This window comes from Nicotiana tabacum, chromosome 11, assembly GCF_000715075.1.
Source record: "Nicotiana tabacum cultivar K326 chromosome 11, ASM71507v2, whole genome shotgun sequence".
NCBI lineage: Eukaryota > Viridiplantae > Streptophyta > Magnoliopsida > Solanales > Solanaceae > Nicotiana > Nicotiana tabacum.
In genome coordinates this window covers 148,245,560-148,259,758 of record NC_134090.1, presented here as the reverse complement: position 1 = coordinate 148,259,758, position 14,199 = coordinate 148,245,560, and the positions used below count along the sequence as shown (strand labels likewise).

Below are 14,199 nucleotides of genomic sequence, written 5' to 3'. Positions count from 1 at the left end.
TTAGCTTAATCAATAAAGGGCACAAATTAACCCTCAGCTGAGTCAGTTAGTGGCATGTTAGTTAGTTAGTGGGATGTTACAGATTGGGCTTTATATCCCAAAGAGCTGGAAGGAGACGATTATGCAAATTCTGGTAAATCATTTCCCAACTTCTCTTCTCACTCTCTCGTCGTCTCTTCTCTTCTCTCTCTTACCTTACTTCTTCTTGTTCTCTCAGGTGATTCCACCATTAAAGCTCAAGCTCCAATTGAAGGCCCATTAGTTTCCAATTGCAAATTCTCTGAGTTGTAATACAGTTGACAATTATCAATAAAAGTTCGAATTCCATTTTTGTTTACAATTTCACATAAGAGCGTTACAGACATGCCCCTTGTTTTAATCAAAATGAGTCCCCGAGACAACATTAGCTTCCGCTTGTTTAGCTGACAAAGCTAGCTTACTAAGGTAGTTTATTTTTCATTTTGAAAAGAGAAGGCACAAGTATTTTTCCTTGATTGCACAAGCTAACCAATAAAAACCCCACCCCACCCCCAGTTCCCCCTCCGGTCACCTCAACATCTTCTCGACCAAGATCCCTTCAATTGATGTCATCATGCTCGTCTCTTCCAATGAGTGTACTGAAGTTCAACAAATTCGTGTGGCCATGTATAAGCTATCAAGTGTGATACGCATAAAAATATGAGACTGTCAATGCAGTTGACGGGAGTGACAGTGGGATTACACGATTAACCATCAACATGTTTACAGCTTGGCCCGTGAGAGTTTCGGACTATTGAGTAGCAGAGATTTTAAACCTTCAAGTACTTGTACTCAAAAAGTGTGTCTTGGGGGAGTGTTTTAGCCCGCCCAGCCCCCATGTTAGATGCATAGAATTAGTTGATGTCATACCTGAGTAGGTTCATTGATTGTGATATATCTTTCTGAGCATGTGCATCAGACATTGATTTGAGGCTGGGGCGGAGGTACAAACCAAGCTACAGGTTCGACTGAACCCAATAGCTTTTGTTTAAATAATGTATTTAATGTTTAAAATTCATTAAATATGTACAAATACAAAATTTAGAACTCAACTACTAACACATGAAATCGTTGTTATAAAATTCAAAACCCCCAATGTCGAAATCCTAGCTCCACCTCTGCTTTGAGGTGTGTAAGACTTAAAGAGGCTGGCACCACATGGTAGCACGAGGATGCACCAATAATGTAAGACGTAGCAGCCTACGCAGTATGCACCAATAACAGAGCTAGCAGTATGTTCAGCACAAGGCTCAGCACAACAGGGCATATTTGCCAACTAAGTTAGCATTATGTTGAGCGCAAGACTCAGCCCAGTAGGGCATATTTGTTGACACAGATAGTAGTCGCGTATATCTATGTATATAAGAGTTTACACAATCAGTGCATAGAATAAACTCATCCGCGTATATGTAAGAGTTTTTATCTCTTCTGTAGCATTATCAAAATCATATTATTTTTATGAATTGTGTTCTCTACCTAAGAGATAGATGTGAGTTTTTGTACCTTATACAAAAACGCAAAGTAAAAATATTCAACTTTAACCATTATATCTGGAAGAATAATGCCATGTCTATATATTTAGACAGCTAAATTAAAAATTGTATACAGATGCTCAGGGGAGGAGGGGTGTGATTACTCATAATTGTTGCAAAAGACTGAGGAACATGTATATCAAATTTGCAGTTAAAAAAATGAAGGGAACAGATTCCCACTGAATTATTCCTGTTATAGGAACATAAAACAACAACAATCATAACCTTGTACTCAAATCCAAAGAAGAAACTTCATTGTGAGTAAATAACTAGGAGCTCTGTATGGCTGCTAAATTCAGATATCCTTGAAGATGGCAAACAAATCTCCATTGATGTAATCGTTGTCGACAAGGCTAACCAAGAAGTAACTGTTCTGAACCTGTGAACAAAATGAAGAAGCCATTTTATTAGCCGTCCAAGAGCATACAAGGGATAGTTTTACTGATTGTCCGTCAAAGTAATAGAACTATTTTTGCAAAAGTAAAATAAAACAACTATCCTTATATATCATTGGAATTTAACAAATGCCGAAAATGTTAGATTTGATCTCGAAAAAAGCAAGTAGGACACCACATGTATAAAATTGACATGCAAGTATTGTCACATCAGCAACTCACTAAAATAATCCACGTGGCACCACTGGAAAACATTTTTAAAAAACCCATCTTTTGACACGCTAAAAAAACCCATGACATGACACATAATGAAAGAAACCAGGTATTTGGTTGGATGTGAAGATATGTTTCCGGTTCTTATTTTGGTGTGGTGCTACATGATGTAAGGTGACCTGCAAAAGTAGCGACCACCTTGTGTTTGCAAGACCAAATTTAGTATTTTTCAGCAGTTGTTTATTTTCTGTAATATATATGCATAGTTGAGTCCATTATTAGTTTTATGATTTTGGTGCAATAAACTGATAATTGGATGAGCATCAGTGAAATTTCTCCATCGCAAATAAGGACGAACGGAAAAGGGACATTCTTTTATCAAGAAAGAGGAAGTGTGTGAACGTACTTGTTCAAGCAATTTTCTTGATGGATCACTCTCTTGGAATAATTGAGCCCAACCTCTTGACCAGATTTCAAATGCCTCATCCTTCCATACCATGAAGCTGGCGGGATCAACCACCGTTGGTTGTACAATCTCCTTACCTGGGAAAACTCCCCATGTCACAGCATTGACATTGGTTTGGTTGGCGTTGGAAATCCAGTTTCCTTCCTTGTTCACAGCCATATAGGTAAGGAAGGGGAAAGCCTTGCATTTTTCGACAAGAGCATTCAATTTTTCGTGAGAGCAAAAGAACTCCAAGTATGCCTTTTGATAAACGTATCCACCAGGGCCGCCCCATCCTGTAAAAAAGAAGTCAAAAAGCTAAGCAAAACAGGAAGGCTAATATAATTAGATCAGGCAAGACGTCATGCATTTATATTATTCACGAGTTATGACGGAATCAGCATACATTTTAGGGCAAAAAAAATGATGTTCTAGCAATCAAAAAGTAGCTAATCGACAACATGGAGTTAACTAGTGACAATGGAAAGAAAAGTAAGGGCAGATAGAGCATTCTTGAAATTGGAAGCAGGATATGGCATAAAGGTACTTTGCAGCCCAAAAAGGATTTTGCATTATTATTTATCTCCCATCAGGCAATTAGGGACTTCTGGTTTGATGAAGCAACGATGGGTTTAACACGGCATATCTTGATCAACTTCCCATAATAATTGGCTAGGAAAGGTCTTAGCAAAGAAGTTTCAATGCCTTAGGATCCCCACCCTCTCGATAAGTAGAAGAGTGGAAAAAACACCAACTAGCTAAAGAAAACTAAGCATCTAAAAATAAGTGTCAATACATGAGGAAACAATACTTGGGGCCTCCAACAATTACTACTTTTTTTTCCATTAGAACCTACATTTTACCTCTCATTTATTCAAACATAGGACTCCGGCACTATTAGTTAAGTTTTACCTATTGTTGCCTTGTGTTTGTTTCTAAAGTATCAAATCAATTGAACAGAGTAAGCGCGGGAAGTATATAAAAAAACTATCTAGAATGCTCACACTTGAGAAGCGGAGACATGGGGGCATTCCCTGTTTGGAGGTTAACTAAGAGATCATCTGCAGTTACAATGAAAAAATAAAGGAGCTCAGCGCAGGGGCCTGTGTGCTTTGTTTCCAAGATCAGGTGGGTAGCTTTCATATTCCCTCGGGCTTTAATTCAGATGGAGGGACAGTCTTAATTCATCAACCAAAGACCAGATCCAATCGTAGCTTCGAGTTCAGGTGCCGTACTGCTGCTGGACTGGAAAGGAGGGAGACAGCGAACCTCCAGCCAAAAGGCAAAGAGGCCAACGTTGCTTGCTAACTCTCAGCCACTTGTTAGAAAGAATTGCAACTTGATTGTCGGGGGAATCAACAGGAAGAAATAAATAAGGTAGATTATTGTATTTCTTCCAAAGCTAGACAACAGTGAACCGAAACATATAGGCACCTCTCCCCACCACCTTCATCCCCACCCCCACCCCCACCCCCAAAAAAAAGCAAATAAATCTGATCTATGTCTATCACTCACAGGACAGAGACTACATAAGGTCCAAGCAAAAGAGCATCTTATGGTTGCTGCCAGTTGGCAATTGACTGGCCAGACGTAAATGGACAGGGCGAGCAGATAATGTTGTACCCACCACATCTAAAACACGGGTACTAAGGAACAAGGAGCTCTGACAAAGCAAGAATTTTCAGAAAACACGTTTAGACATCTGGTATTTGAAATAAAAAGATATAGATACAGTCATTTGAAAGTAAAAGAACAAATTAATCGTCCTGGTATACAGATGAGAAGTTTAAGCATCAAACTTACCAATAGAAGGAGCATCAGATTTTGCTCCATTAACTGCTGGTTGGCTGTTAATAGTCAGGAAACCTTTCGTGTTTATGTTACCCAAATGTTCATCGATGATCTTTGTCTCTGGCTGAAGCCCATCTAACTCAGACCAAGGACAACTTCTCAGCTTCCCAAGACAGTAGTTCATAAATCTCTGATGATGTAAAAATTCCGTTAGGACTTGGAAATGAGTCCGATTTTGACATTAATTTCACTGTAATTCAAAATCATACCTCATAGATGTCTTCCACACTGTTGAGAGCAACAGCCCATTCCTCTTGAAGTTTCTTATCACGTGAACGTGCCCTCATGAACTGTTGGAAAGTAACAATGAAGCTATATCAGAGGTAACCGAGGTAACTAAAACACTCTAGACAAAATGCATGAAGTTGGCAGTTTGTATCTTCAATTTATACTTTGTTTGGTTTGATTTAAGATGGAAACTATTATATCTGAAAAATGTTGGGGAAAGATTCCCAAGATGGATTATGAAAGCAAAAGATGTGCGGAAATAAATGGCATAGCTTAATTAGGTAGAAATAGAAGCTTCGAAACAATTGTAAAAGAGCGAAATGGTCATCTTAGGGTGATCCTTTTGTCGGATACTCCTATTACACTCGTATTCTCTGAAGGATGAGAACCAACTATGTAGCATCTAAATTGAGAAGTCAAGCATTGTGTATGTACGTAGTCTGATCAGCCCAGGAAACAGAAAGTTCTCCTTGGACTTTACTCAAATAAATTATATAACTATGACTTTGTTTGGCCTACTTTAGACTCAAACAAGATTAAAGCTCCACAAGTAAAACGGAATGAACAAAATCCTTATTCATCTTGCCCAAACCAGACTTTATCCATGTAATAGCAATATGACTAAAAAGGAAACAGAACAAAGGGGCTTCAGCAATGCTCCAGGATTACGTGGTATCCTATACTATCTTTTGTTTTACCTCATAACTATTACTCTTAGTATTCTTCAACTAGTTAAGACTCTTAGACATCAAAAAGTATGATCTCAATCAGTGGCAATCACCTGATAATCACTAAGTGCTCCATATGATGGATTTTGAGCATTGCCCCATCGGCCATGTGGATACTCATCCCAACCAATGGTCCTTGAAATGTAGCTCTTAGGACGGTTGGCCCTGCATCAACGCAAATAACAGATCAGCTGCTAATCGCAACAAGGAGCAGTATTTTGATATTGATTTGTATCTCTACATACCAGAATATAGGACGGACATCTTCTTTAACACGGAAAACATTTGTAGGACGTCTCCAAGGTAATGGCCTTGAAATTTTGGACTCTTCTATCAATCCAAGATTCTGCATATCACAAACAACTTACAACTGTAAGCAAAATTCATGCTATTTCTGAAATCATATCGCTATTTCATTATATTTTAAAGCAGCAATTACAAGGTAAAAGAATTAACCATCAAAATGGCTAGAGCTGATTTCTCCATGTTTAACGTATAAAGATGCAAGGTCTTAATGCCAGTGGCCAAAATCTTCTTGCACATTTCGGTCGCTTGGTGAATTCCGTAAGCTTTGACAGCTTCTTCGTTATCCTTAATCGGTTCCAAGGCAGCTGTAATATCTGCTGGGATCTATAATGTCATTAAGAAAGAAAAATGAGTGTCTGCAATGCAGGAGAAGCTAAACATCCAAAATGGAGACAATCAACTTGTGTCTTAATCAAAGACATCATTTTTACTGAAAATAAAAAATACAACAACGGACCACAAAAGAGTCACCAAGTATATACAGAATAAAATGGATACTCAACAGAACATGTACATGTGGTTAACCTAAGAAACATCAAGAAGTAAAATGTTGGATCTAAAACATTTGGTCGGAGTAAAATGAGCTTCCAGTTAGCATGTCTACATATAGCACTTGAACAAACATCTTCACCAGCGAGCGATGCTGCAAACTAAGTACTCCTTTTTTCGGGTTCAAGGACCCATATCTCACAAAGCATCTTAACCTTAAAGGTCTTGTAACATTATACAAGAAAAAGACACCAATAGGATAGTACCTAACAGAATATTGTGTAATATCACATTTCAAAATTATTGGCGTTATCATGTATTGATATATGTATAAAGCAATATTTTGAGCCCACATGTAGATACATACATCAACACTTAGAAAAAGATCATACTCCAAAATAAGGGAATACCTTGGTTTTGCAAAAACCAGTCATGCGCAAGAAGCCCTTATAATTGTTGATGGGCATGATTCCCGGGACAATAGGACAAGTTATACCAATTTGACGACAATCATTGACAAACTTGAGGAAAATATCAGTATCATAGAAGAGTTGAGTGACAATGAGATCAGCTCCAGCATCAACCTGAAGAATGCAAGTTTGCATAAGTATCAGAAACTTAAAAGCGAAACAAAAGCACTCCCCTTTTCTTCTTCACGGCAGATTAAGGCAACATACATCATATTCACCCGAAGATGAAATGTAATGTTGGGAATAACTACCTTCTTTTTGAGATAGGCAAGGTCATTTTCATATGTCTCTTGTGTAGCTATTCCAGTGGCAGGTATAACATCAGGATGTGCCTCTGAGAAGCAATCACATAGTCAATAATAGCATAGGAACCGAAGAAAACCCTCAAATTTATCAAAAATTTGTGCAGAAGAAAATCATAATCCGCAGTCAAAAACGAAACCAAAAAGAAACACTTGAATGGGAGAAACTTTATTTATAATATCCGTTGTTCCATTTTATATACCAGTATTTGACTACACAGTACACATGGGGTTTAAAGTATAAGTTAAATCTTATATTAGCAACAGTGAAACAAAATATTAAGATAAATGGTTCAAAAGTTCGTTTGACAGAGAAAAATAATTGTTTAAATTTTGAATTATTTAATGAATGAATTCTTGAAAGTTGTGAAAGTAGTAATAATAGTGACAACCACTTTGGACCATTCTAAAACCGAAAGAGTATCATGGAACTTGAAATTAATGCTGCTCGGTGGGCCGGGCCTGAACCGGACCGGACCGGGCCCGCGGTCCTAACGGGCCTGGTGGGCCTGGTGGGCCGGTCCTGGGTGGGCCGGTCTTGGTGGGCCTCTGAGCCCGTCACGGGCTGGTCTCCATGGTTGAGCCCACGAGCCCGGGACCGTTTGGCCCGGGACCGGCAGGCGGGCCTGGGCCGGTCCTGGCGGGCCTGGCGGGCCCAACGGCTATTTTAAAAAAAAAAAAAAAAAAAAAAAAAAAATCAAACGGCCATATTTAAAATCTAGCCGTTTGGGCTGAAAATATGACCGTTTTTTAAGTTAAAAAAATGGCCATTTGGCCCCCAAACTTTATTTTAACCCCAAACTTTATATAATTACACTTTTCCCCATTTCTCAACTATAAATACCCCCTCATTCTTTCATTTTTATTCACCAATTCATCAATATCTCTCAATATCTCTCAATCTCTCTCAATCTCTCTACTACAATTACTTAATTTATTGTTGAAATTTCGTGAAAAATTGTGAAGTTGTTGAATTGAAGTTTTCAAGTGTTCAACGATTTTCAATTTTCAAGAAGTTGTTCGGCAATCCGGTAAACTCGTTTCAACTCTTACGTTTTTATAATATATTTTTGTGTGGTTTAGTTTGCATAATTATAATTAATATGGCATTTACTTTGAAAAAAATGTTTGGTAAAGGAAAAGATAAAACCGGTGAAAGTAGTGGCCAACCAACTACCCTTCCCCCGGCTCCCCGACCTAGAAAAGATAAGCAAGTTGAAAGTAGTCGCCAACCTAGACGTCCTCCTCCTTCCGTAATTCTTGATAGTGATCACCCTTGTTTTCAATTTACCGATAGTGAATTTTATCATAATGTTGCACCAGGTGATAGATTAGATGATGAAATTATGAATGCTCTTTATCCTAATGAAACCATCTTAGAAAATAATGAGGAAAATGAGGATGATGATGAAACTCAAGCACCGGATTTAGATGATACACCTACTAGTCCTCTTAATAACCCAAGTGATGCACCGGTCGACCCACCTGTAGAAACTCCTACTTTTAATAGAGAACCTGCTAAACGCTTAGAAACATCATTAGTTTGGAATTTTTTTACTCAAGTAAGAGAAAAAAATAAGGCTAAGTGTAAAACTTGTGGGAAATTAATGTCGCATAAATATGTAGGAGACCGTAGCGGCACAGGTAGTTTGACTAGGCACATAAAAACACACCCTAGAGATAAGGCTAGATTTTTTCAAATGAAAGCGCATCTAGAGGGGACAAGTGTAGATTCTGCGATTAACCCTAGTACAGGTTCAAATCTAGTTCAACCAGGAATTAACACTGTCACTGGAGGTATTTTATATTACGATCCAAATAGAGATCGTGAAGAATTAGCAAAGATGATTACTGTTATGTGCTTACCTTATACTTTTGCTTCTAATCCTAATTGGGTTCATTATATTAGAAGAGTGTTTAATCCTACTTATAAAGGTTGGCCTCGCGCAACAGTTAAGAGTGATATTTATAAATTCAAACATGAATATGAACAATATTTGCGTTATTTATTTACTCATATACCTAATCGGATTTCTATTACTACTGATATTGGTAGAAGTGGTAATGATTGTGATTACCTAACTGTTACAAGTCATTGGATAGATGAAGAATGGATAATGCAAAAACGCATAATTGCATATAGAATAATTAATTCGCGTCACACAGGTAAATTTATAGCTAACACTGTTGCAGATATTTGTAGATATTTTTGCTTTAGCGATAAAATAATGGCAATTTCAATGGATAATGCTTCTAGTAACACCAGTGCTATAGGCATGCTTACAACAACACTAAATCCTGCATTTACTAATATTTTCCATGTTAGATGTATTTGTCATATTTATCATTTAATTGTCGGTGATGGTATGCGAATATTAAACATAGAAATTGAAAAGGTTAGAATGGCTCTTAATTGGCTTTTTTATTCAAACCGTAGAAGTAGACTTAGAGAGTATTTTAAAAAATGTGATGAATATGGCCTTAGAGAAAGAAAGGTTCCTAAACCTTGCCCGACTAGATGGAATTGTATGTACGAAAGTTTAGTAGTAGCATATGAATATAGAAACCCAATTAATGCAACGTTTAATTCTCGGGTAGGTGGTGAAGATGATGATGAAATGCTTACCACTCAAGATTGGACTAATGTTAAAATTCTTTTAGATTTTTTAGAACATTTTCAAATTGCAACAAATGCATTTTCTGGGCAATATTATCCTACTATTTCAAACTGTTTAGTTTATATTGCAGCACTATCTGATTTGTTTGTTGAATTTAGTGAGGGTGGGGATATTTATGAACTTGCTATAAATGAAATGAAACAAAAGTTTAAAAAATATTTTTTTCCTATCCCTCCTATTTATGGTCTTGCTGCAATGCTAAATCCTACAATGAAATTGGGAGGTCCTCATTTTTGGTATTCAAATATTTATAAGGCTTTAGATCTTTCAAATGAGGAAATTGCGACACTTGCAGATGCAAAAGCTTCAATTAAGATTAACGCTCAAACAGTTTATAATGCTTATCAACTTGCCTTAGAGCATGCTAGGCCAACTATTCCAACCCCTACTTCGTCTAGCTCACAATCCTCTAAAAGAGTTGCGGGCTTAAAAGCTCTTAAATCTTGGACGGAGTTCAGGGGTCTCAAGGTGAAAATTATGATGAAACTTCACATCTAAATGAGCTTCAAGTTTATTTGTCTCAGGGACTTGAAAAGGAGAATCCAGACGGCTCTTTTGATCTTTTGGAATGGTGGAAGGCAAGGGAAAAACATTTTCCTGTTCTTGCAAGGATGGCTCGGGATATTTTATCAATTCAAGCTTCAACTGTTGCATCAGAGAGCGCTTTCAGTCAAGCAAGACTGCAAATAGGTGATCATAGAGCGTCTATGAGGGATAGCTTGGAAAAATCAGTATTGTTTAGAGATTGGATCCGCTCGGAAAGAAGAAACTTTGGAATTGCAGAAGCACAACCGGCGATAGATGAAGCTTATGAAGAAATGATAGCGGAACTTACGGAGGATTCGGCTTCGCCCGGAAGTGGTGATGAACAAGCTTCTTTTCCACCACCACCAACGCAACCTCCTCCGAACCTTGAAGGATTTATGAGATTTGTTAGAGATAATACATAGAATAATATGTAACTTGTATTTTGGCACATCTTCCTTAGTTTTTTTCCTTCTAATGGTGGTATTAGTACCTTGTTGTGCTCATTCCATTGGGGGAAGGATGACTAAGAAAGATATGTCATTTTTTGGTAATAAAATTTATTGCTTCTACCCATGAGCTTCTTTTCGCAATATTTCTTTGTCTATACTTAGAATTATTTATATGCTACAATATATACATAATATACAATATATATACTACAAGAAAATATATTTATAAGATACAATATATACATAAGATACAATATATATACTACAAGAAAATATATAAGAGAATATATATACATAAGATACAATATAATATACTACAAGAAAATATATTATGCTACAATATATACATAATATACAATATATATACTACAAGAAAATATATAAGAGAATATATATACATAAGATACAATATAATATACTACAAGAAAATATATTATGCTACAATATATACATAATATACAATATATATACTACAAGAAAATATATTTATAAGCTACAATATATACATAAGATACAATATATATACTACAAGAAAATATATAAGAGAATATATATACATAAGATACAATATAATATACTACAAGCAAATATATAAGAGAATATATATACATAAGATACAATATAATATACTACAAGCAAATATATTATGCTACAATATATACATAATATACAATATATATACTACAAGAAAATATATTTATAAGCTACAATATATACATAATATACAATATATATACTACAAGAAAATATATAAGAGAATATATATACATAAGATACAATATATATACTACAAGAAAATATATTATGCTACAATATATACATAATATACAATATATATACTACAAGAAAATATATAAGAGAATATATATACATAAGATACAATATAATATACTACAAGAAAATATATTATGCTACAATATATACATAATATACAATATATATACTACAAGAAAATATATTTATAAGCTACAATATATACATAAGATACAATATATATACTAAAAGAAAATATATAAGAGAATATATATACATAAGATACAATATAATATCAAGAAGTGATATTTATGCATGACAATTTAGTGTTTTACTATTGTTTTGTTATTTTCTTTTTCGTCAAGCACTTTAATAATTAGATATACATATATACTACATATTAATATAGCCATGATACTACAAGAAATTGTCTTTAAAAAAAAAAAAAAAAACCCGCTAGGCCCGCGAAGCCCACGAGCCCGGCCCGTTAAGCACAGGACCATGTGGGCTTAGGCCCGTCACGGGCCGGTTCCACCCATTAGGCCCACGAAGACCGGGACCGCCAGGCCCGGGACCGCCAGAGCCCGGGACCACGAAGCCCGGGACCGCGAGGCCCGGCCCGTTAGGCCCACTAAGGCCCGGGCCCGGGACAAAATACAGCCCTACTTGAAATAAATGGAGTAATTACATACACCAAAAATTCCAATAAATTGGTAACTAACCTGGGTAACCCGCAACAGTTATCCCAAAGTAGTCCCCATACTTGGCCCGCATATGCTTTACCTGCGAAGGAAGATCAAATCAATCAAATTTTAACACAACTGTTATACCAGTAGAACGAAGAATAGACAAATCAATCAGGTCCCATATCGAAGACTACAAATAATGAACCTAATCTGGATTCGGGATTTAGATGCAATGAGTTAAGAGTGGACGTAGCCATCATATATGAAGCTTATTGCTTTTCATCAATATATATATACACACACACACACATATGTTTCAATCTAAAAGCAAATGTGCACTTAAAACTGCTGCAAACAATGTGTTCAGGAAGAATTACTGTATGAGAGTAATCAATCAGATCCCAGATCAAAGACTACAAATACAGAACCTAAGCCGGATTCAGGATTTAGATTCAATAATGGGTTCAAAATAGACATGGCCATCATATATAAAAGTTCAATTATTTTTCATATGTGTACATTTTTCAGTAAGCTAAAAGCACTGTGTTCAGTTGAAACAAGCAATGTGTTCAGTTGAAACTATTGCTAACATCGGCAAGTATTTCCAACACGGATGGACCATATAGTCAATGGGTTCAACTTAGCAAGTACTTTCAACGCGGAACATAGATATATATTACAAAAATTCCGACAACTATCAAATTTTTGAACTCATAATTTAGAAACTGAAATGGGGTTCAATGTAAGAACCTAAAGATTAAATCCATCAAATTAAAAACTTGGATCCAAATGTGGATAGGGGACATGAGGAGGAATTACCAGATCTAAGGCACAGGCAAAACCACCTTCAACTTGAACAAACTTATCTTGTCCATGAGGAGGATCACCGCGAAGAGCAAGAACATTTTGAATCCCATTAGACTTGATAGTTTCAAGGGCATGATCAATTTTCTCAACAGGCATATTCGTACAAGTCAAATGCATCATGGTTTCAACACAAACCATGTTCTGCATTCTGTTTGCAATCTCAAGTGTCAGATCTGCTGTTGATCCACCTGTACCCCACGTACAACAACAACAAAAACTATGAATTAGTACCAAATAAGTGGGCGGCAGATCTACATTGTTACATATAGGTTCACGTGAATCCAGTAGCTTTTGCCTATACCTGTACCAAGAAATCCACTAAATACCTATAAATATTTGACTGTCAACTAGTTATTATTGTATATTAACTTGAAAATCATAAGTCATAAACTACGAATCGTGGATTCATAATTATGAATCCTCATTGATCATGTTTCTCTATTTAAGTTCATGTCAAGCCAACAATATACAAAAAGAAAATGAAATAAGAATTATTACCTGCACCCCATGTAATATCACAGAAAGAGGGATTATGTGAGACCATTCTTTCCATTCTTTCGAACAAATTATCAACCCCATCTTCAGTTTTTGGGGGAAAGAATTCAAAGGAGAAAACTACTCTGTCAGTTTTCGCGGATTCGTTAATTTTGTCAATTACCTTCATTGTTTAACAGGGAAAGAAACAATGTATAGAGAAATGGAGGGTGTTAGGAGAAGGGTTTGTGAAAATGGATACAGGGGATGAGGAGAAAGGAGGGGTTGAGAGGTATATAGGTAGTAGAAGATGAGGAGAGTTGGTGGAGTTGTGGTGGGTGATGTACGGCTACAAATGGAAGACTTTAGGAAAGATCCAACAACCTTTGTGGCCCGTCGTGAAATCTACCAACAACTTTGTTTTTGTTATAAATAGAATTCAAATGTATATATTTTAGATTGTTACTTGGCGGTCAAGTTACTTTTTCTTTATAAATAGAGTTATTCTATTTTATTGTAATTGATCTCAAATCAATAAGAATTATCACATTCAATTTTTTCTGCAATACTTTTTTCTTTTTTTTATTATTTTATAACATGTTATTAGTACGAGACTCTAACCAATTGAGTAAAAATTTTGAGATTGAGCATAATGATTGTCAATTGTTCTACGAACTTACTTTGTGATTACATTCTGGATAGGTAAGTATTTTACTTTATTTTTCTCTTTTAAATTCTTGACATTCTATAATTTGATTTTAAATACAAGCAAAGAGACTAAGTTGTA

General features: G+C 36.0%; 1 protein-coding gene across 1 annotated transcript; it reads right to left on the bottom strand.

Moving 5' to 3' along the window:
- Positions 1-1,569: 1,569 nt before the first annotated feature.
- LOC107761305 (putative methylenetetrahydrofolate reductase (NADH)) lies at positions 1,570-13,840 on the bottom strand. The gene is made up of 12 exons (XM_016579529.2): positions 13,437-13,840; positions 12,891-13,126; positions 12,108-12,168; positions 6,927-7,009; positions 6,616-6,789; positions 5,867-6,040; positions 5,656-5,756; positions 5,464-5,575; positions 4,664-4,744; positions 4,407-4,584; positions 2,565-2,899; positions 1,570-1,929 (listed from the first exon to the last, which is right to left on the bottom strand). The coding sequence occupies exons 1-12, from the start codon at positions 13,600-13,602 to the stop codon at positions 1,846-1,848; spliced, it is 1,785 nt and encodes a 594-aa protein (XP_016435015.1). The 5' UTR covers positions 13,603-13,840; the 3' UTR covers positions 1,570-1,845.
- Positions 13,841-14,199: the final 359 nt, after the last annotated feature.